The sequence below is a fragment of the Lissotriton helveticus genome, chromosome 8, assembly GCF_964261635.1.
Source record: "Lissotriton helveticus chromosome 8, aLisHel1.1, whole genome shotgun sequence".
NCBI classification, from domain to species: Eukaryota; Metazoa; Chordata; class Amphibia; order Caudata; family Salamandridae; genus Lissotriton; species Lissotriton helveticus.
Window position 1 is genome coordinate 1,298,760,060 of NC_136069.1, and position 23,840 is coordinate 1,298,783,899.

Genomic DNA, 23,840 nt, shown 5'->3' on the forward strand with positions numbered 1-23,840 from the left:
AAATAATCTGCGAATCGTCCGCATAGGTCATTAGTTCTAGACCAACTCGCTCCGCTAGATCGGCGAGAGGGCGGAGATACAGATTAAAAAATAACGGACTCAAAATTGAGCCCTGAGGCACGCCATGGGGCGAACAAAAGGTGTCTGACTGGGCCTGTGAAGACGAGATCTGAAACGTCCGGTTGCACAAATAGGATTCAATCCAGTCCAGCGCTGCCCCTCCGACACCATCCTCACTCAGTCTGGTGAGCAGTCTGTCATGTGAGATGTTGTCGAAGGCCGCACTCAGATCGAGTAGGACAAGTGCAACCGTTTGCCCATAGCTTACCAAACTGCACTGAGAACACTTTTTCTCACTGCTTTTTGACATTTGGTTTTTCATACCTGTACAGACAAAGTAGAAGACTCGATTCCACCTAAAAACAAGTGTGTTCTCCAGTTAACTACTATCTACATACTTGACTAAGGACTCTCAAAGGTTCTCAACAATATAATTCTTGGTTTTGATGTTGTCACATCTTGGCAAGATAGAACTTGCAAATGGTTAACGAAAACGCTTATTTTACTTTAGACCAGAAGTTAGACTCTGGAAAGCATGTGATCCCATAAACTAACAGCAATGTCTGCAATGCCATTTGGAAAGCTAAAGACTCAACTACTAAACTATCTTCATTCTACACCCTACTCATGAGGGAATATCCTCAATATGGTTTTTGCATGCCCTATTCTGTCATCTTACTTCAAAAAGGTTGCCCCTTCTAAGCTGATGTGTGGCACATTTGCTGACCATTTGGAAATTAAATCTTATAAACTGATTGATTGTCTACCTGGTTGCAAAAATACTAATCTCCAGGTGATCCCTGCCTTACAGTCATTTTTAAGGTTATCTTTGTTATGTTAAAAAGAACTTATCAAGCGCTCGTTCATCAACAGCTTCTTGGCGCTGAGGGAGACGTGAAGCAGCAATACAGGGATGAGACCTAGTTATCATATGCCTGATGGAGGTGCATAGGAGGAGATCGTCCTTAGCTCAATCGGGAGCGAGTTCCAAAACTGAGGGCCTAGAACTGCAAATTGAGAACCTCCATGTTTCTTGCGTTTAGAGATGGCGGTAACTAGCAGATTCAAGTGGGAAGATCGTAAATTATGAGTGGGGACATAGCGTAAGATCTTGGATGAGATAAAAGCTGGACTCGTACCATAGAGAGCTTTAAAAATCGTACATCCCATCTTGAAAAGGCCACACATGGCCACAGGGAGCCAGTGAAGGCTTTTCATCAGGGGCCGTATACGGTGCCATTTAGGTTGATGGAAGATCAATCTGGCAGCCTGATTCTGGACTAGCTGAAGGCGTATAAGTTGTTAAGTTGGGATGTCTAAATAGAGAGAGTTAGAATAGTCCAGTTGGGAGATGCTCAAGGCCAGGATCACTAAGGTCAGAGCTTCCTGAGACAGAAATCTGTTAATCTTCTAAATTCTGCGTAGGTGAAAATACCCAGCAGAAACCACCGAGCTGATCTGAGCTTTCATTGATAGATCATTGCTTACCACTATGCCCAAACTCTGGGCTGAGCTAGCCGGGAGGGGAGGGTTGCCTAAGGTAGATGGCCAAAAGTTCGAGTTCCATGGGTTAGCAGGTCCACCTGTGAGGATCAGCTCAGTTTTATCAGGGTTGAGCTTCAGTTGATTTTCATTCATCCACTCGCTTATAAAAGTCATGGTGCCTTGAAAATGAGACACAGAAGAAGGATGGAGATTAATGTAAAAAACTAAATGGAGGTCATCCGCATAGGTATATGTCACGACTTTCCTTTCCCCAAGAAAGGAAATTAGAGGAAGTAGGTACAAATTAAAAAGAAGTGTGGAAAGGGAGGAGCCCTGGTGTACTCCACAAGATAGTTCCATTTTCTTTGAGGAGAAGTTAGCAAGACGTATCGATTGAAAACAGTTACTAAGGAAAGAGGAGAGCCACTTTAGGGCCAGGCCCTGGATCCCGGCATTGCTGACACGGTCAATCAGGATGTTATGATCAACCGTGTCAAAAGCTGCCGACAGATCCAGGAGAACCAGGGCCTGGGTGAGTCCACTAACTGCGCCCCCTCTGAGGTCGTCCATAACTGTCAGAATGAGAGATTCTGTGGAGTGAAAGGGTCGGAATCCGGCCTGATGGGGGTCCAAGACATGAGACTGTTCAATAAAGGTACTTAGTTGAGTTGAGACATATGCCTCTAAAACCTTATCAAGGTAAGGTAGTAATGAGATAGGGCGGTAATTACCAAGAATAGAAGGGTCCGCACCATGCTTTTTCAAAATGGGAATGATTTCCGCACTTTTAAAGAGGTCAGGAACTATGCCCGACTCAAGTGATTTATTGAGAAGAGAGAGTGGAGGGTCTGGGCATTTGGAAAAGACTTCCTGGAGGACATGAGGAGGACAACAATCCATTGGAGAGCCAGAGCCAACTCTCTTAAGTAAACCCAGAAAGGTCTCCAGAGGAATAGTGGGAATCAGAGTCAGCTGAGGCGAGAAACCACAGATATTAAGAGCGTTAACAGGAGTAGCAGAGGTCGGAATACTAGCCTTAATGGCAGTGATTTTTTTCATGAAATACGAATTGAGAGAATAACAGAGAAGTTGTGAAGGGATTGGTTTCGGTACAATTCCGTCAGGTTTAGAAAGGTCATTGACTATTGAGAAGATTTCTTTAGTTTTACTAGCTGAATTTAAGACTTTATTAGAGAAATAATCAATTTTAGTTTGAAGAATATAGTTTTTATATTCTTTCAGCAGATTGGTAAAAAATTTCCTATCAGCTATCTGATAGTTAAGTCTCCATCTGCGTTCTGCTTGTCTGAGTGCCAGATTTTTTGTCTTGAGATCAGCAGAAAACCATCGCTGTGTGTCATGAGGTCTAATAGTTTTTGTGAGCTTAAAAGGGGCAAAGTGATCACATGCGGACTCAAGCCATAACTTAAGGTTTACAGCCTGTGTGCGAGTCAACTTGGAGACTGACGGGGTCATAGTGGTTAAGAGAGAGCAGAGATGGTCAATATTAGTACTTCTCCAATTTCTAGACTTACAGTTTTTTGTCAGTGGGATTTTAGTGGGGTAAACATCATGGAGAGTAAGAAAAATGAGGTGGTGATCCAACCAGGTACACGCAAAATCAAAGGGGTCGGAATCATCAAATTAGCAGTCCAGACCAGGTCTAAAGTGTGTCCCTTGATATGAGTGGATTCATGCACGTGTTGGGTGCAATTCATTCCGGACAGAAGATCTGTCGGCTCAATAGAGCTGGCACCCTCCAGATCATCTTGAGGCCAATATTTAAATCACCACTGATGAGAAGTCGAGCTTTAATAATGGCCAAATGAGAAATCTTTTCACCCAAGGCCAGGGGTAAGGTAGGCATGTAGCAAGGGGGTCTGTATAAAAGAGCACACGTGAAAGATGACTGGGGAGATTCCAGTTTAAAAACTAAACTGTCGACAGAGGGCAAACCCTTAATCTCTAATGTCTTAAACTGATGGTCCTTAAGGATAATAGCTGCAACTCCACCGCCTACCTTCCCTGGGGGGTGGTTGGCTTGCAGGATGTTATAGTTATCTGGCACAGCGGCCAAGATATCAGGAGTGGACTCTTCAGTGAGCCATGTTTCCGTAAGAAGTAGATCAGGCTTTTCCGACTGTAAGAGTTAGAAAATCTCAAGTTGATGCTTCACCATGGACCGTGTATTCAGGTAAAAGACTGAAAATCCAATTTTTTCCTGACTGTTGTGAGTATTAAGGGCATGCAGTGTGGTGGGTGGGGTGTGGATAGAGTTGGGTAACATTTCAGGGAAGGTAGCTCTATGTTTAAAAATACTGACTCATTTAAACTGATTTAAAATATGGTCAGCAACATCATGATTTCCATGCAGCACCTTCAACTCCATAGCTGAATATCTAAACAAAAGGACACAATTTCTGGCCCCTGGACCTGTATGGCGGTGGACGGGCGCAGACGGGCTTGTCTTTAGCGCGCCCGCTGCGCGCGTATGCTGAGCAGCCTGGTCCCCATCTGACTATATACACGTCAGAAAGGGTGGCAGGAAGTGAGGGAAATGTGGGGGGGGGGGGGGAGGATGGAGTCTCGTCCCCTCCATTCAAGCGTCACAGCAACCCGTGACGGACTGGGGGACAACGAACACCAAACTGCCCGGTAAGTAATTAGCAGCAATTTAGTACAAATTTCAAAAGCACAATAATCATTTACACTTTACTAGAAAACGCGATAAAATAGCTGGCAGGCTTAGCCTTACGGCGCTCACTGCTCTCCACTGCGCGAATGGGACCCCATCTGACTATATACACGTCAGAAACAGCGGCAGGAAGTGAGGGAAATGCAGGGGAAGGAGTCGCGTCCCCTCTGTTCAAGCGGCACAGCAAGCCATGACGGACCGGGGGACAACGAAAACCAAACTGCCCGGTAAGTAACTAGCAGCAATTTAGTACAAATTTTAAAAGCACAATAATTATTTACACTTTACTAGAAAACGCAATAAAATAGCCGGCAGGCTTAGCCTCACGGCGCTCACTGCTCTCCACTCTGCCATATATTAGCTACTATCTGCACTAGAAAAATTCTCAATAAACCCTTCCCAACTGGTGCGTTTCGACATCAAGGTTTCTGCTGCTAATCCTCTGCTGATGAAACCTATAATCAATATCTATTGTGCGTAAAATTACAGATAAGTGACAAGTTTGTGTTTCACATTAAAACCTCCTGCTCACTGCCAGGCAGGCTTCGACCACCTTCACAGGAATAAATCATCCCTCATCACTACCTATGATTAGCTGAAATCAGAACTCTCATCCTGCTTACTATGTATCCAGTGCATTTAACATAGTACAGAATCATGCTCCTACACTGTCTTTTGGAAATTGGCGTCAGCGACCAGAAATTGAGCTTTAATGACATCCAAATGACATTCAAATAATTTCTTGCAACACTTATCTTGTCTTCTTGATGTATTGCTTCTGGTGTCTTTCTAGAATCCAGTATAGCTGTGTTAATGTTTATCTCTTTTAATCTCTAACTCCTCCTCCTTGTCATTTTAATCCATTTCTGACCTCCTCGCTAAGGCCAGGCTCTGTATACAACAAGACTACAGAGAATGAAATACCATTCTCCAAATGCTACAGTTCTCTTAGATTGCTTTAAAAGTCAGACAACTAACTGAAGGTTTCTTGCATGTCAGACGTGCAATAACATTACACCAAGGGACCATTGGAAAATAATTTTCAAATAATGTTGTGCCCAACGGTCATTGCGAAATTGCACTAACATCCATTAATGTCAGTGCAAGCAATGTAAAGCAATACCTGATATTTTCCCAGCGTGTTTGCTTATAGATAACTGCTCTTCCTGTGGCAGAATTAAAAAAGGTTTCAAATAAGACAGAAAGATGTATTTAACTCACAGAAGCTTCTCGACAAATCTGCTTGTCCTGCTAACGTTGTGAATACATTCCCAAGTTTGTCTTCATCAATTCCCCTGAAGAATATTTTGGGAGAATACTATACGCTCAAACAAATTATAAAGTTAAACTATTCAAATGAGTGAAAAGCATCTCAAAATCTTTTGGGACGTTGGGTCATCTAGGGATCAACAAATCGTAAAACCCATAATTTTTCTAGGCCAGGAGGGCGAGGAGACATTTTGAAGCAATCCTTGTTATCTTATAACAAAATCATATATTTAATAAAAGCTGAACTGCCGAACAAGCATTAGGAACTGGGCTCCTAACATGACTCCAGGCAAGGCATACCTGAACATTTTTTTCAGTCTCCTCCATTGTGTTTGCCTTCTGGTACTCTGATGCAAGACTACTGCTATTCCCCTCTACCTGGATGTCAGGATCCTGCAACTCTATCTCTAGCTGGTGCTCCTGGGGCTGCGGCTGGGGCATGCTATCTGCCATAATCAACTGTGAACTCTGTCAAATCAATTCAAAATTATTTAAGTAGGTTTGGTTCTGAGGAACTTACCCTTATACAAAAATATGAACTGCATCAATCAATATCATTAAAATATAATTATAACATTTGTTAACAAACATTTAAGAAATATCACTTAATTACTTTTTCATATTGGTCGGTTTCTAATCAAAGAAACAAATAATTACTGCAAATATGAAGAATCTGAGTTACGTATTTCAATATAGACTGGATGTGGCTAGAAACTACGGGCCAGATGTACTATGGAATTATACTTATGCAAAGCAAGAATAAGGCTTTATTTCGTATAGATCAAAACATGCTTTGTTATCTAGTGAGCTATTTCGTTCTAATAAAGATTGACCATGTGCCACATATGATGATGGAAACATAGATGTACTACAAAAGCAACAATGGTTAGTGCAAGCTCATGCAATCAGTTTCAACGTTATCTGAAGCTGCTCTTAGTGTGTTAAGGCAGCAAGTGATAGTCTTTGACGCGAAGTCCAACTCCATGGTCACCTACCTTACCATGTGCTCCGTATAACCATTCCCATTAAATCCCAGGGATGTGAGAACAGGTGCAATGCAAATGTAAGTAGAGGAACCTATGTCCATTGTCTCAAGGATGACTACATCCATGCATTCGCAAGTGTGTCATGCATGGTGCATTAACAAGCTTCACCTCTTGAAAATAACTGTGATGGCACACATGTGACTCACTGTGTAATGTCACTTTAAGTAGTTTTGGATCAATTACTCCGGCACAAATAAGGAGAATGGTCACAGAACAACACATCCTCCTTTGTACATCTGGACCCTTACTTATTTAGTGACGGCTCATACCACAAATATAGCTAGGGCTTTTCCAAATGTGCTACCATCAGACATTCTTGTGGACACTAATGCATTCATTTGGCACTTTCCAGCTCCTACAATATTTTGGGAGCCCTTTTCCTGTTTCCTTCCATTATTGTCGTAGAGGCTTGGTAAACTAAGATGTGTATATCCTTGGTGTACCTTTAAACCAGGGTTTGCCCAATGTTTCTTGTAACCACCTTTGGTTTCCCCAAAATGAAATATACCTGACATTTTTTCTTACTAATGAAACCCTCGTTTCTTTGAAATGTGCTACTTTTAAGCTAGTGATATCAATTATGAACACAGATATCAAAACATAAACAAAGGCCCATTATTCACACTTTGGTTCCATAACAAGAAAACCACTTGTCTCATTTATCGAACCTGCTTCCACATCAGATCCCAAAATATTCCATTACAGGCCTATCCTACATGTGCAGATGCAAATGTGGATTAGGCCAAGTATCAACATTAGCCAAGCTTTGCATGCCATTCTGCTTAAACTGTCTAGCTGTCAACCAGGTTCCTTTCATACACTCTGAACACTGCCCATGGCCTTATCATCACTGTTACTTTTTTAATTCAACAAAGGTTTCTAAGTTCTCTATAACAGTCGCTAACGGCTTTAGCAATATTTTCTATAAAAGTAGCTCCTTCCACAAAGCCAGAATTTTTCAAATGTCCACTAAATGCACAATAGGTCAACCACAAGGAGTGGATATCGTTCAGCACTCGCCTGAAGTACCAGTGTAAATTCATCTACATTGGCATTGGATGAACTACCTCCAATAAAAATTCACATAGCCATTTTCCTTGTGTTCGGTGCTTCAGACACTTTGAAGGCATTTTCCAGTTGGCTTCCAATGGCTCATTTGAAATCTCTTTTTGAACATGCTCCTTAGACCTGCTCAGGGTCTGCCATTTCTACCACCTTGTAGACCCCGGGATACTGTTTAACAAAGTGAAATACGGTCAAATGAAGTCAGAAATCAAATGCCTAACATTCTATAGTTTTACATTTTATTATACACATCTTAAATCCCTCTAATTTTCATAATGTCTTGAAGTGGATAAATCTACCCTAACGTGACACAAAACGCACATTTCACTCTATCATGTGTTAAGAAAAAATAACCAGTCAATATGTATAGCACTTTAGATCTCTTCAGTCATAGAACGCCTCTATAAAGCAAATTGTCATTCTTTTATCTGTACATTAAGAAAAACATACCAAGGTTAACAATTCTCTAGAGAATCTACAACTGGATTAGAAAATGACATGGTTTTGCTGCAAAAACATTTGTATTAATCAAGCTTTTAAAACATGAAAATGAAGGAAACTCCCTACAGAGGCACACTCCCTCATGTGCAGAAAAACTGCACTGTCACATTACGGCTGTTAAAGAGTACGGTAGTCCCAGACTGCAGCAGTCATTACCTGGGTCCATTTTGTATGTCTACTGAAGAATATAGGACTGAGAAACAAATAACTCTGCTTCTAGTCCACTGACTTTTTTTACCAGAGAACATGAATGAATGCTGAATTTAACAAAGAGAAACATGCTAGAGAACAAGTCTTAGTAAGTAATATTTCCGTCACCAGTATAACATCCTCTGTATATTCATAAACATTAAAGAGAATAGCTCATCCGTTCCCAAAACCCATAAGGAATGGATGCAGAATTTAGACCTGAAATGGCATGAATACCTGTAAACGTGTAACCATAAAACATGCTGAGCTAACTGGCAGCAATCTTTCAAGTCAGGAGCTAAGAGTTCAGCTACCAATGGTACTGAAAATAAATTCTGTTTAGACATGCATATAATGTTTCTTAAATAGGGGTATTTTTATTTTTCATGCTCGCAGAACGCAACAATTTCATGTCTGGATCACATGTTTAGTAATGTGTCGGAACGTGGGTAAATTTGGAAAAATTCTAATAAACCATTGCTATAATGACGGTACATTTTGTCCTTCTGACAATCGATAGCATGGCGGGAAGAGTGAGGATTGTATGGTTTAAGTGTTGGCGGGGACCCATGATACAGGCTGCGAGGTGAAGGATCGCTCACCGACAGACAGGGAGGCTTTGGGTGTCTACCTTGAGCGGCCTTTAAAGTTGGAATTGCAGTATTCTAATTTATCTATGGATCCATGTGAAATGGATATCGTGTACCCTTGAAGTATAAGACTGGTTGTGAGATTAAAAGAGAGGATATTGCTCAGATATGTCAATACCCTTGTCCTGAGGAGGCCGAAAGAAATTGGTGGCTGAAACGCGACTGCATCGACAAATATAGGAGGAGTCCTATTATTTTAAATTTGGTTTTATAGTAGTGGCGCCTATAAGCAAATGAGACAACAGGTGTGATACCTCAGGCGCATGGAGGACTACCTCAGAGTGTATTACTCAGAATAAGGAGTGTACATTAGTTTAAGTTATAACCAGGGTCTTTGTAAATGTTGTATATACTGTGTATATGTCTTGTATTATATATGTGATTATTATGTATTTGTTCATGCCTTGTATATATTACGTTCAATGTATGAGTATTTGATTTTTTGTACTCAGTCTCGTTACACGACACGTGGTTCCAATAGAATCATACATATTTAGATGTACAAAATATTGTAAATGTCAGGGTAATTGATGGTGCCTTGAATCAAAATAAAAAATTGATTGATCCCTCCGTACTCTTTACTGTTACACAACGTAGATCTTCTGTCACTAAGGAGCAGAACAAAACTAGTGAAAATGAACCACTTAAAACATATAAACTGACTCCGGCAAGGCAAAAGGATGCGTCCACATTACTGAATTAATTACATTAATGCTGAAAAGGTTTCTTGACTCCTTAAAGCTAAAATGTCAAAAAGTCTTAAGCATGACATTGCACCAGTAAAGATCTCTCTGACGACTAGTGACGTGTGACAGAGCCTTTTTCTTTCTGAGCTTGAAGGAATAAAATGTATAATGGGCTAGAAACGACCAAGAGCATCTCTAAAGTTTTATGTCGTGAAGAGTATCTACACCAGTGTTAAAATTGTGTTGGTAAACAAACTTCCACCTTTGGAAGACCAATCAAGATATTGAGAAATGATTAACTCAATATGATGTGCTTGCAACGAGGAGAGGCTTAAAGGGAATACAAATTAAGAGATTCTAAAAAGGGTTTAGGTAATGCTGCATTTCCAGTGAGGATAGCGATAATAGAAAGAGCCCTGAAATGAATGGAGAAAGAATTGTCTCGATGCTACAAACCTACTCCTTCATACTTGACTACCTGAGATTAACTTGGATAATTTAGATTTTTCACAGCCTGGTGGGCAGAAAATCGGGATTTTATTAAAGACACAGAGGCTAAGATTATGCAAATCTCCTTTATTGTGCCACTCACAGCAGCAACAGTTGAAGAGATCTAGAACTTCAAATCATTCCAGCATAGTATATAAGCCGTGCACTCGTAGTCTTCTCCCTTCTTTGTGCAGCAAACAAGATAACTTTAACATTCCTTTTTTGAAACTTTAATGTAGTCATCCATTACTTCGTTGAAATATCTCATCTGTAAGACAAAATAAATCCACTTTAGTTGTTTGCCCAGGGTGGGTACTTAGTGGAGGGATAATCTTAGACTTCCGTGTCTTTAAGAAAATCCAGATTTTCTGCACACCAGGCTGTGGAAACTCTACATTTTTGCATGACACGGAGGCTAACATTATGCAAGTTTAAAGTGTGTTCAACACATCATCAATGGCTTTTGTAACCAGTTTAAAATAACAACTTTTGAAGATGCATTCATTGGACCAGTCCGCAGCTCTAAGGATGTCTTGAAGGTCACCATCTAGAATAAAAGCTTTTGAATCTGAGACCGGTCTAAGAGAGTGTGCACCAAAAATGGAAATATTGATTCCTGCTTCTTTCAGAACGTCCTTTAACCATCTTGCTAAGGTGGGGAAGGAAGCTGCTCTATGGGGAGTCCTATGGGATATTAGCAGTTGTTCAGCATTCCCTCTTAATCTTATGGTTCTTCTTTCATACTCCAACAGGCACTTCACTACACACAATCTTTCATTCTGTGGAAAAAAGGATAGAAAACTGAGGTTGACATCACCTTAGTTTATCTCTTTAAGAAAAAATAGCCCCCTTCTGGTTGGTATGCACTACTGGTGATATCTAAGTCTTTTACATCTGACATTCGTCCGAAGGAAACTAGGCACAGTAAAACAGTGATGAAAGTGTAGAGTTCGCACCCCAGTCTGTAATTACCCTGAGGACATCCCTCATATCCCATAGGGCAGTAAATTTGGCTGATGGTGGCTTTAAAACATGCATACTTCTCATTCATTTTTTAGTTAATAAGTTTTGACCTACAGAGGTCCGGCTACCAAGCAGTGGCCTGCTGCAATGGCCGATCTGTAGACATTCACTGTCCAATAGGCTAGATCCGATGCACAAATGTCAGATAGGTAGTTGATTACTTGTACTAGATCAGACGAAACAGGATTGTAGTTCCGTCGAAGGCACCAACAAACTCATTTTTGCCAAGTCAATCTATATGCTTTCTTTGTGCCAGGTGCCCATGACTCTGATAGGAGTCTGAAAGCGTTCTCCGAAGGTCCTGGCAGCTGCCACTCTCTCCTGAAATCCTCCAGGCCATTAATGACAGGAGGGTACTGATGTACGAGGGGGTGACATTCTCGCTGAGGACATGTGATTACTTCCTCGAAAGTAGGTTAAAGGATAGGTAGGTCTATACTCATTTCCATCAGGATTGAAAACCATGCCTTGGACATTCACAGGGGCGTTATTACTGTTACCACCCTGTGTCTGCGAACTTGAAATAGAAGTCGTGGGAGTATGGCAAAAGGAGGGAAGGCATAGGCTGTTAGTCCTCGCCAATTCTGAAGTAACTAATCCACCCCCAAGTCCTGAGGTTCCGGCCTCCAGCTGAAAAATGTGGGTCGTTGACTGTTCACCGTGTCTGCAAAGAGATCTATTCGAAAGGGTCCCCAAATCGACTGAATGGTCAAAAAGATTTTCCTGTCTAGTTTCCAATAGCTAGAATCTCTGAAATTCCTGGAGAACCAGTCTGCGACCCCGTTTTTCAAACCCTGGATATGTTCGGCAATCACGGAGATGCCTTTGTTGTGGCAATAAGCCCAAAAGTTCCTGGCTAGGACTGATAGTCCCTTGGAGTGAGGAACCCCCCCCCCATCTTGTTCATGTATCTGACCGTAGATACATAGTCCAAGCGAAGCATGACTGAACACTTTATTAAGCCCTTGTTAAAGCTGCAGATTGCAAAGCAGCCTGCCAGTAGTTCTAGGCAATTGATATTTAACTCCTTCTCCTGTTCTGTCCATTGTCCCCCTTTCGATGAGTCGCCACATGTGGCACCCCATCCCTCTAAGTTCATGTTTGATTCTATTATTTTCTCTGGTTCTTTCCCAAAAATGGCTCTGCTGTTCCACGCCTCTGCATTCCTCAGACACCAGAGTATCTATTTCCTCGAGTCCGAGTCCAGAAAAACTATCAGTGAATAGGACTGATTCAATCTCAAAGCTTTGGCTTTGAGTCTCTGAAGGGCCCGGCAGTACAGAGGGGCCCGGATATATGGCTTGGATCGTTGAGGACAAGAGGCCTAGCACCCTTGCTAATGTTCTTAACGGGAATCCCTGTTTCCTTAGTATTGTCCTTAATTCCTTGCGAAGTTTCCTTAGCTTTTCCCCAGGTAATTTCAATTCTGCTTGAACTGTATGTATCGTAAGACCCAGGAACTGAGTGACCTGGCTTGGAGTGGTGGATGATTTTTGGGTGTTTATAACAAATACTAGATGTTCTAAGAATTTTATTTTGAGGTCCGTGTGCTGTGATGCTACTTCTTTGGATTGAGCCATTATTAGAATGTCGTCCAGATATAGAATCAATCTTATTCCTTTGGTTCTTAACCAGCTGGCTACTGGGCATAGTACCTTGGTGAAACACTAGATGGCTGAGGAAAGGCCGAAGGGGAGGTTGCAAAACTGAAAGAGTTTGCCCTCCCACATGAACTGGAGGAGTTTCTGATGTGGAGACAAGATAGGGACAGTCAGATATGCCTCTTTCAGATCTAGACAAGTTACCCAATCTCCTTTCCTCAGTACATCCCTAAGAAGGTGAATTCCCTCCGTTTTCAAATGACGGTAACCCACCCAGTTGTTCAGATCTGTTAGATTTATAACAGGTCTCATCCCTTTGTCTTTCTTTTCTACTAGAAACACATTGCTGACCAAACCTATGGCCTTTCCCTCTCGAATTGCCCCTTTTGCGTATAGGTCTTCTACCTCTTTTGTCTTTTGTCTAGGGTTGAATCCTGTTGTGGGAACAATATCTCTCTGTGTAATCTCTTTTGTATTGGTAAGTCTATGAACTCTATCTTGTATCCTTTGACTGTATCTAGAAACCAAAGATCTTGGCTCACCAGGTTCCAGTTCCCACAAAATTGGGCTAGCCTTCCTCCCACCTCCCACCTTTATAGGGCTATCTGAAGGATCTTTCATAAGTCTTACCTGCTTAAAAGCCTCTTTGTCTCCGTTTACCCCTGAAGCCTCTGGCACAGAATCTTTACTTCTGAGGGTAGAAGGTTGAGTGACCTGTAAATCCTCCTCGTCCCATGTAGGGACTTGTCGAGATCTGGCTACGGCCGGGAAACCGACCCCGTGTTCTACCGGCCCTTCCAAAAACCCTATAGTGGAAAACTCTCTTTATATCTTTCTGAGATTTCTGAATGGAGCTAAACACTCCCACATACTTTGCCATTTCTTTGATAAATTTCTCTCCAAAGAGAAGGCCTTGAGAGGATGCTCCCCTTCTTTGTTAGCTAATTCCACTAGCTTAGGATCAATTTTTAAAAGGACATTCTTTCTCCTCTCATTTGATAGTGCAGTGTTAGCGTTGCAGAGTAGGCAAATAGCCTGCTGTGCCCAATGGCGCAGCTCTCTTGGACCTATGGAGGTGTTCTCAAGGTAGACTCTTTCAGCTAATTCAAACATCTTTGTTAATGGGCCCGTAATATCCAAGATCCTGTCTTGGTAAGACTTTAGACCCTTGTCAAGACCTTTTCCTGGGTGTCTTCCGCTCTTGGCGATGAAAGCCACTACTTTGTTGTCTAGGTCTGGGGTTGAGGCCACCTTGTCAGGGAGGAAAGGTCGAGGGCATTCAGATCTGAGACGAGAATTTACATCCTTTGGAATTTCCTTACGGAGCCAAAAGGAAAGGTGTTCGCCTATATGTTGGAAAGGGACCCACTCGGGGAGGGGGGGTGTTTGATGAGCAGGGGATCAAACATGTATTCTCCAAAGGGGTCTACAATTCCCATTTTTGACCCTGAGGCCCTTGATGCCTCACCAGATGTGTCCACATTTCTTATCTCGTGTTCTCTCTCAGAATCAAAGTCAGAGGAGTAGGAGAGGTGGATATCATCCTCCTGGCCATCGTTGCTGTCGATAGGGATGGCTGGTAGCGGGCCTTTCTCTTGCCCATCTATTGTGCCCAAAGCGTGAACCCATAGTCCTAGAGTTGGAGCTCTTTGCTTCTTTGGCACCTTTGGGAGGGTTATCGGTTGTTGGTCTCTATATTTTAGCCTTTATCAGACTCTGTGACCTCCTCGCGAGGTCCTGAGGTTGAACACCCCATTTTTGATAGGGCTTCCAGTTTTTTGCTAATGGTGTCATCAAGTGACCCCATTACCCAACTTAGGGCTTAACTAATAGTCCCTCCAATTTATCTTCCATGGTGTCAGTTGAGGGTTCAGATGACATAATTAATAATAAGGTCAGAGACAGTAAACTGCTGAAGTAAGGGCAGATGTCCTAAGAGTTAGTGAGGTTCCAACTGTCAACACAGGTAAGATTGCTTAGATACATAAAATGGCTGCTTTTACAGTTATAGTAACTTAATCTGGTTACACAAAATGGTTGCAGGAGTTACTAAGGGACTTTCCTTGAATTGAGGCTGTTCAGAGGTTATTGTGAGAGCCGTTGCTTTATTTCCGTGGTCCGTGTGACCTGTTGACCTTTCTCCATTTTTTACATTATTTTTGATTCGGTGAAGAGTAGGCAGTCAAGCCGGTAACCAGTGACTTGGAGGGTTAACCAGCATTGGAAACAGAAGGTGACACAGTGCGTTGCCATTTGTGAACGGTGAGTCACCATTTATTTTCTAATTTATTGAAAGAAGGAACACGAGTCGATCTCTTGCTAGGCTCAGGGTGGACTTGTTCATCCCCCAGTTGCTATGGCAACCCAGCGCGGCGTCTCCTGAGCTTCAGCTCACGCCGTAGCATTGCCATGGAAGCTTAACAACGTTGGAGCAATGCGCCTCTCAGCACGGGATCAGCGTCTTTCAAAAGATGCTGATCCCGTGTGAGGAGTGCTTTCTTTGGCCTTAAGGAGCCGAAGAAAGCGTCGAAAAGTGAGTTGGATGGAGGCAAAGAAGCTTCCGTCCAACTCTGCTGTTAAATTATGCAGCGGAAAAGGGCACAAATAGTGCAAATGTTACGAAGCGGAGACGGGAAGTCTCCTCTTCAGTTAATCACATGTTAATAGTGCTGACGGGGCGAAAAGCCTCTAAATATAAACACCTCAGGAAACAGATGTTAGAGAGAGAGCCCTGGATGATGAAAAAGGAGCCCCCACAGTAAGAAAAAGCGATAAGTAACAATGGAAAAATACACAGTATACCAATATTAGTGTGTGGGTGGGGGGGAGAAAATAGAGTACTTATCTTGTGAGCAGCAGCAACAAAGAAGGGAGAAGACAACGTGAGGCTTATATACTATGCTGGAATTTTTGAAGTTCTAGATCCCTTCAGTTGTTGCTGCTGTGAGCTGCGCAATTAAGATTTGCATAATGTTAGCCTCCGTGTCATGCCATCAAATCCTGTTACATCTTGCAAAAGACCACCAAGACCTGTCTCAATGGCAAGTCTATGGAAGACTTGAGCACAGTAAATTATTAAAAACTACAAAACGCAGGAGTGTTGAAGATGTTTTGGCATCTGAGCGGAAGCACCAGTGTGCAACTGACATTCCACCACCTCCCAAACTTTCAGGCAAACATGAGGGAAGAGGTGACCACAATCCGAAATCACAACAGCGTAGTCTGCATTTGGGGCAACCAATCCTTACTGCTGCCGCTGTGTACACGACCATATGAATATGTGTTGTATCTATCCACGGTATTATGCTGGTGCTTGAATAATGGTGGTAATACCTGGCATAAACTGTCTAATCAAGGCATGATGTGTTCGCCAACCGAAGTGCCTGAAGTAGCATAATAGTTGTAATTCATGGCACAGTCTGGTCATACATGGTCCCACTACTTACCCTTCGTATGATGCTGGTTCAGGCATAATTTTGTACCTTATTGCCAGTTTGTGGGCATTCATGACACGATGATGCCCACCACTGGTACAATGACTGCCTTGTCATTCTACTGGCAATTCATGTACATTAAAATCACAAAAAGTCCAAGTAACTGGGGAATATTGCACTATGCAAAAACCTCATATCATAGTAATATACAGGCCTGGCCGGCACAGGTAAGAGCTGTGGGGCAGGGTGGGGGAAACAAAGGGGTGGGGGCTGTCTACAGACGACGGGATAGGTAAAATGAAGAAAAAAAACACTTATTTTGCGCTCACCGCATCGCCGACTCGGCAATGTGGTGAGGGCAAGGTAAGTGGTTTTAGTAATTTTTTTATTTAATTTTACTTATCCTGTCGTCCGTTGACTCTCCCACGCCTCACCACTCTTACCTGTGCCAGCTGGGCCTGGCAATATAACATAATACACTGAAGGCCGTATTACTAATTGTCTCGAGATACCAATATTGAGGGTATCGAAACTCCAGGGGTGGAGAAAATCCAGCCCATTACATGTGGGATCCCTTCACACAGAGAATTCGGCTGCTAAATAAGAATCTGTCTGAAAACCAATAGATTCGGGAAAACACATTGCTACTGGCCCTAACGGAATTAAAAGGCCACTCATAATGAGGGCCTTAGGTGGTTTTAACTGTATCCAAATTATACCTTCTGATAGAATTTCGTAAATTAATTAATGTGCGTGCTATCTACTTTTGACAATTCACTGTGATATTTTACATACGACCTGATTCCACTGTGGTGCGGATATATTTTTTTAAACTGCGGCTCTCTTCTATCTTTCCAATCTCCTTATATTTTTGACTCTATCGCTGTTAATGAGCCCTGGCCCCTCTATGTATCTGTACAGACTGCTCAACCCCACGAAGTTGCCTTACCTGTTTAGCTAGATAATAGACTAGAGGTAAAAATTTGCCATTTCTGTATAAAACGTACTGTGCACTTTAAACTTTATTTTTTTAGGTACAATTTATTGCACCATAGTTTTAAAATAATTTGACACAAACTTCTCAAGTGCCACGTTCTAAAAGCAGACCACATAAAAAGTATAATTCTCCTCAAAGTAGCTACTCCTGATTAATTAGCAATTAACATATTTGCCTATGTTACCCATACACATACTAAGAGCAAGTCTCCACAGCTCAGAAAAAAATGAGACTACTTTTTGAAGAAAGGTCTTCGAACACTAGACTTAGGCAAAATACTAACTTTGTTATTTTGCCTGAAGTGAGATACTGCTCTTCTTTCTTTCGTGTTGGGAATTAGAGAAAGAATAATATTTACAGGTAACCATTATTTGCACATGTAAGAACAAAGTCACAACCATTTCTAACACTTTCCCCTCTGTCCTTGAGGTGGCCACCTAGGTTCCCTATTTTGGAACAGCTCGACTGCTCACCAATTCCAAGCAACACTTCAAACCGACAATCCGGTGCTCCACGGCGCTCCTTTGATGTATCCAAACATTGGGAGGAGACCAAGATGGTCTCAAGAGCGTGGTCCATCACAAAGCTTTTGCCCAGGTTGCAGCTGCTGGCAATTTATTTATTTTTGGGTTGATGTAGCTGTAAACATAGATGTTGCCTATTGGTCTCCCCGTGGAAATTGAGTCCAGTGATCAGGGAAAAAGGGCCTCTTCATATTTTGTTTTTTTAATTGAATGGAGAGTATTGGTTTTACAATCATGACGGTTATCATCGGAACACACGTGGAGGGAAGATGTATCGTAAACATTTTCCCTTCATCTGGTTTAAGAGCAGCGACCATAAGAGGATGGTAAACATCCGTTTTTTAAATAAGGTCAACATTATTCACCACTTCTTCCTCACTGCTTGCTTTGTCGCAAGGTACTACACCTGATGAAACTACACGATTTTACCAGAGCAGGCGCCTGGAGATTGAACTTCACTAGTGAGACATTGAAAGCAATCCATGATTGAATTCTTGGTGCGAGGCAAAAACTGTCTGTCCCCGAAGCCTCAGTGTGGAGGAAAGCTTGGCAACCATTCTGTTGATTGGGATTTCAAACTTCCAACATTAGGTTGACACTGATTCGTAACAGGCTGCTTTCCAACTGCCAAAGACTGGAAATATTAGCTTCAGCTACCTATCGGCTTGTCAAGGCTCTACACAAACTCTGACCTGCTCACCTACTTTGATGTTGTGTGGTGCTTCTTTAACATAGAACGGCATGATGCACATTGTCTTAAGGCATTGTGTAAGCCAAATGCCCTTCTGAGATTCAAGGTGTCCTTTCTTTTTGCTGACTTTGTTTGGAAGCCACCAACCATCCCAAGGTCTCCAGGGATAAAGACAGTGGAGTAACAAGAGGATCAGAGGAGGGCTGCTCGAGAAAATTACATATGTATGTGAACATAGGTGGAGTGGTGAGCACCCTCACAGTCAATACTACCCTTTGCTTTGAGCCTTTGTTCATCTGGATGGGAGGGCCCCCACTTGTGCTTTCCCTTAACCCACAAGCCACCATGGTGTGAGCATGGGTCCATTTTGAGCCTATATTGGTAGGTTTGAGAACAGTGTCCTGAGACACACTCGGGGTTTATCTGCACTTGTCTTGCAGTGCAGAAGTCAAACACCTAGCTAGTTCATGCGCTATCTCGACGTGGTTCAAGATTGTGTCCTTGGGCATGTCTGCTCCCACAATAATTGTCCTCTGGGCCAGACAGACAGCTGGCCCCATTCGTATCGTAATCTGCCCTTCTTGATTGTGGAGCAAGTACCCTGTAGTTGCTCGAACAGCTATGGTCACAAAAGGTCCCCTTTATAAAAGTACCAGCGGTCACTGACCCTAAGCAGTGAGATAGGACTATATTCTCTGCCCCTAAATTGTTAACACTGACACACTTGATTTTGCAGTTAAAGGGCATGTGTTTCTTATTTTAGAGGTCATACCAATTGTGTATTTTTGCAAGATTTCTAATGTTTGTCAACGATTAACAACAGTGTACAGTGCTTATAAAGTAAATATTATTTTCTCTTTGTTTACAAACGGTGTGGGATTGCAATCAGTTTGCGCTGATGAACAATACGGCTCATGTGCACATGGGTATCACTTATATCTGAGGACAGTGTGTAGAGATGTCGAATTGTGTGTGTGTGTGAATTTTTAAATAAATAACTTTGTGGCTGAAAAGCCCAATCTTTATTGCAGCTGTCATAATGGTGTTTTACTGTACCTTCACGTAAGTGCCATATTAAGTCCTTTGACTTAGGAACTGACTCCATGAAGCTGACACACAAGAAGACTTGTAAGGCCCAAGTTCGATCGCTGACCTGCTTAGTGGGGAAAACAAGCAATCACATCTATGATAAGCTAGGTTGTCCCTGCGACAAGGATCACAGAAAAATCCTAACAATCCATATGTGTTTAGTGGGGAGGAAAATAAAATAAAGTGGTCCACTCTCCACCCCATCCCAATAACCAGCAACATCATTGCCATAAGGCCTCACTACATAGCATTCATTTGCCCCTAAAACCCACCATCGCCTTCCCCCAAAGTACTGGAAGTTGCAGTTTCACGTACTGTTGCTGGTGTACGACCTTTATTAGTACCTAGTTTATAGGAAAAATAATTATAATCTCGCATTTATTGTATGTTTATAAGCAATTGTGTGGTTGGCTGGTTCAACTGTTTGGTACCAAAGTTATACCCTGATTTGATTACACTGTTTTCATGGAAGAATCTTGCATTGCTACCATCTCTATGGCTAGAACCCTCATGTCATCAAAACTTACCGGCAAAATAAGACATATAAACGTGCAAATGAATGTCGGTGATTGCCCATGCAGCACCAGTGATGATTTAACTGGCTCAAAATGACTTGTGCCTATATTGCCTCTATATAATACATAGTAAAATCAAAAGATAATACCTCGCCTAATCCTGGTTGAAGAAACACACTTGGTAACCATGGTGATTTAATACAAAAGTCAAAGAAATCATACAAAAAGAATAGCTAATAAATCATTGAGACATCAAATGTCAGACTGATCTTAATTTGTATACTGAAACATACATTTATTAATCACATTGACTGATCACAGAAAATAAATAAAATGCACACACAAAATAAAATAAAACACTTTTGTTGTAAATAAATATTCATGGTGTGACTAGAACATCGGATCTTCGGAAAAATAAACCACAACACAAGTATGAAATAAGATAAAGAAGCAGGTAGATCATGAATAATGAACAAAATAACACTGGAGATGTGTACGGTAATGGCATGGATGCTGTACAAAAATACTGGAGACATTCACAACTTTGCCTATTGTCCAACACACTTAATAGTTTCACTGGAAATTAGATTAGTGACCTTCGAGTTGCTGAATGCATCTGCAAAACATACAAACTAAAGCCCAACATTGTTTTAAAAATACAGGTTTTGCCATTATGTCAGATCGCATGTAACACTGATGCAAAACAATACTGATTAACAATAAAATTATTCTAGAGCATGCAATCCACTCAATTCCAAAACATGGCGGGTCCTATTCATAAAGATTTTCATTTGAGCAGGTGTGACTTAGTCTTGTAGTACTCCAGGCTTACCCTTGAATTAAAGGAGTAAACCAGGCCGATTCCTGGCTTAATTCTGAATTTTAAGAGGAATCAATGGCTAGATCTTTGTGATTGGGCGCTGGCAATTTTTTGTTGTAGATGACCAGATTCCAAATTGTGATTGCACACATACAATTTTTTTTTTTTTAATATCGACTTTTTCTTACATCAACTGCATACTATCATCTTCCAATAAGGAGGGGTCCACTCGGCCTGGTGTGATGCACAGAAGCTACGGTGGAGGTAATTGTGGCCTCTTGGGGGACAACCCTGGGCACTCCAGTGCTGCACAACAGTAAAAGACAGGCAGCACAAGCACCCTGACACTAACAATATCCTGCATTATCGATTACAGCAGAAAATCTCCACAGGACAGGCCATGGAGGAGGCCAATGCAAGTAGAAGTAGAGAGCCTATCCCTAAGGACCACGAGCTGCACTTGAACAAAAAATTGACACAGTGTCCCTTGAAATGAATCCGATATGTACTGACCTCAGGAACGAAAGGTCCCAAGCTCAATGGATACCCCAGAGCAGACGCCCGTCATTACATTTCAGGAGGAAGCCCAAACCTTATCCGAAAGACTAAAAGGTGCCAATGAGAGGTCAAAACGCAACAACTTGCACATCGTGGGCTTTATGGCCACCCTTCAGCTGAAAGGACTTTTAAAATTGTTCACTATCGAGAGGGCACACAGAACGCTCGCCCCGATGCTGAGGTCTGCGTCTTTAATGTTAATAATAGAGATGTGATATTGCAGTTCTCAGGCAGCGAAAACAAAGCCCAGTACCAAGGACGAGCTATTACATGGATTACACACGCACTTAGCGCAGCAATTGAGGAAGCCTTCAGGCAGTGGAACTAGACCTCAAATTTATAATAATGTATGCTGCCAAGTTGAGGGTCACCGCGAACTGGAGGACGGACTTCTTCACATCACCAAAAACAACACGTTATTCATTGGAGATCTGGTAGAACACTCGCCGTCTCGAAGGGAGGCTGCGGTCAGCAGAGTTACTCGCAGTGCCTCTACTGAGCTCCCTAATCGACACAGCAGGGGCTATCGACGATCACATGGTGGCTGTCCATAAAGACAGACCTTTTGGCTCCTTGACCCTTCAAAATATTGATAAGTACAGAGCCTGATAAATGCACTAAACGTTATAGGGTTCACTCATTCCGGGGGTGAATTAGTATAGATTTCTTGCAGGAGATGCACCTTGATACAGTGGAGAATGGTTGTCTACTATAAAAGCAGGAAGGGTCACGACTTTCAAGGTCATATACCTCCATTTCGAGAGGGATGGAGATATGATCGAGTCCAGATGCGCCACTTAGTGTGCAGTCTCCAGTACAAGACCCCCAAGGCTGATAGGCGGGGCTGTATGCACACTACATAGAAGGAAAATATGCCTCCTGAATATGCACAGTCCAAATGTGGTGTATATGCCTTACTTCCTCAGACTGACCAGTACAGAGGTCCTGTGGCTGTGGGAACCCATGATCAGAGGTGGTGATTTTAACTGTGTTTTGTGTGGGACATAAACAGACATTCTCTAAGGGTGGGAGCAAAGTACAGACTGAGGGTCCTGCTCCTGTGAGTGATTGACCAGCTGGAAATTATAGATGTGTAGAGGAAGCAACATCCAAGTAACAGAGACACTTCTTCTACCTCCCCGACTTCCTCCACCAGACAGGTCCTATATTAGGCTAGACCGCCTCTTTCCGAACAAGGATATGCATTAGAACTGCAAAGAGGTAGGGTTTTTTGGGAGGATATAGTCAGACCATTCACCACTACAGGTGAAATATGTACAGAGTGAGAGTAGGTTGTACACTCCGTTGTGGATACAGAAGGCAGAGTCACTACAAGGAACAGAATTTCAGAAAGAGATCCATGAACAATCTGCAGCATACCTTGAGAATAACTGTAGTTGCACAGTCATGAGGGCAAATGAATGGGATGAAATGAAAGTGGTGATAAGGGAGGTGTGTTTGAGCAGAACCTATTCAGCTAAAAAGAAAAAAAGACAGAGAAGGCAAAGAAGCAGAGATAGGCGAAACAGAATGGGTGAGAGGGTCTAGAGACCATGAGGTCACAATACCCTCATATATTGGGCACATTCACCTTTGTGAACTACAGGCAACATGTGCATGGGGGAAGCATTAGATTTGGTAGGATGCTGCGTGGCATCTGCCCAGGGAAAAACGAAGGGTTCCAGTTCTGATAGTGCAGGCATGAGCCTGTTGCAGTTCACACAAAAAACTATCAAAGGGGTAGTCCGCAGTTACTTGCATACACTTTATGGCACGCATCAGGGAGTGACACAGGCCCTAAGTCCAGTGGTGAAGCAAGCTGGTGGGGGGTGATGTTCTTCCCCCCCACTCTTACCTGCGTCATTGCCAGCACCCCCCCTCCAAGCTCTTATATATGGCCATGGGCAGCCACTGGTCCTGCTACACCAGACCCCACTATATACATTAAGCCGGGTTTCCTATATTATCAGATAAGATGAAGGAGGAAAAGGAGGCAGAACTTTTGAGGGATGAACTGGCAATTTGCATTAGAGACAATCCAAAGAGTTAACACTCAAGGATCAAATCCCTTCTGGCTAAGTGTTAGACGGCTGCCTCGGATTTATTACTGGATATATTACTAGAAGTTTGGGTGAAAGTACTGGAGAGGGGAACTCTATTCACCATGCACTAATCAATTATAGCACTGGTGTTGACACAAAGTCAGGACCCAGAAGAACACAAGCCTTATGGGTTCCTATCTGATTAACATGGGTATTAAAATTATCAGCTAACCATCTGCGAGGAGACTGGTGAGCGTGGGTGCAAGGAGATCCGTCAGGGTTCATCCCAGTATTTTTTATTTTTTTTGATTTTCAAAAAGGGTTCATCCCAGTTAAGACTACAACAGTCAAGTACATAAACTAACATAAGTGCAGCACTTTCCTGAGACAGACAAGTTGTAGTATGTAGTG

The 23,840-nt window shown here is 42.3% G+C and overlaps 1 protein-coding gene across 3 annotated transcripts in view; it reads right to left on the bottom strand.

Moving 5' to 3' along the window:
• RPGR (retinitis pigmentosa GTPase regulator) overlaps positions 1–23,840 on the bottom strand; it is a 430,193-nt gene that overhangs the window by 151,447 nt on the left and 254,906 nt on the right. The window contains exon 14 of one of the 3 annotated variants that reach the window (XM_078658264.1): positions 5,810–5,977. The exons of the other annotated variants lie outside the window; for them this stretch is intronic. Within the exon in view, the coding sequence (XP_078514390.1) occupies positions 5,810–5,977 (168 nt within the window). The remainder of the gene's footprint in view (positions 1–5,809; positions 5,978–23,840) is intronic. 3 annotated transcript variants of the gene reach the window in all.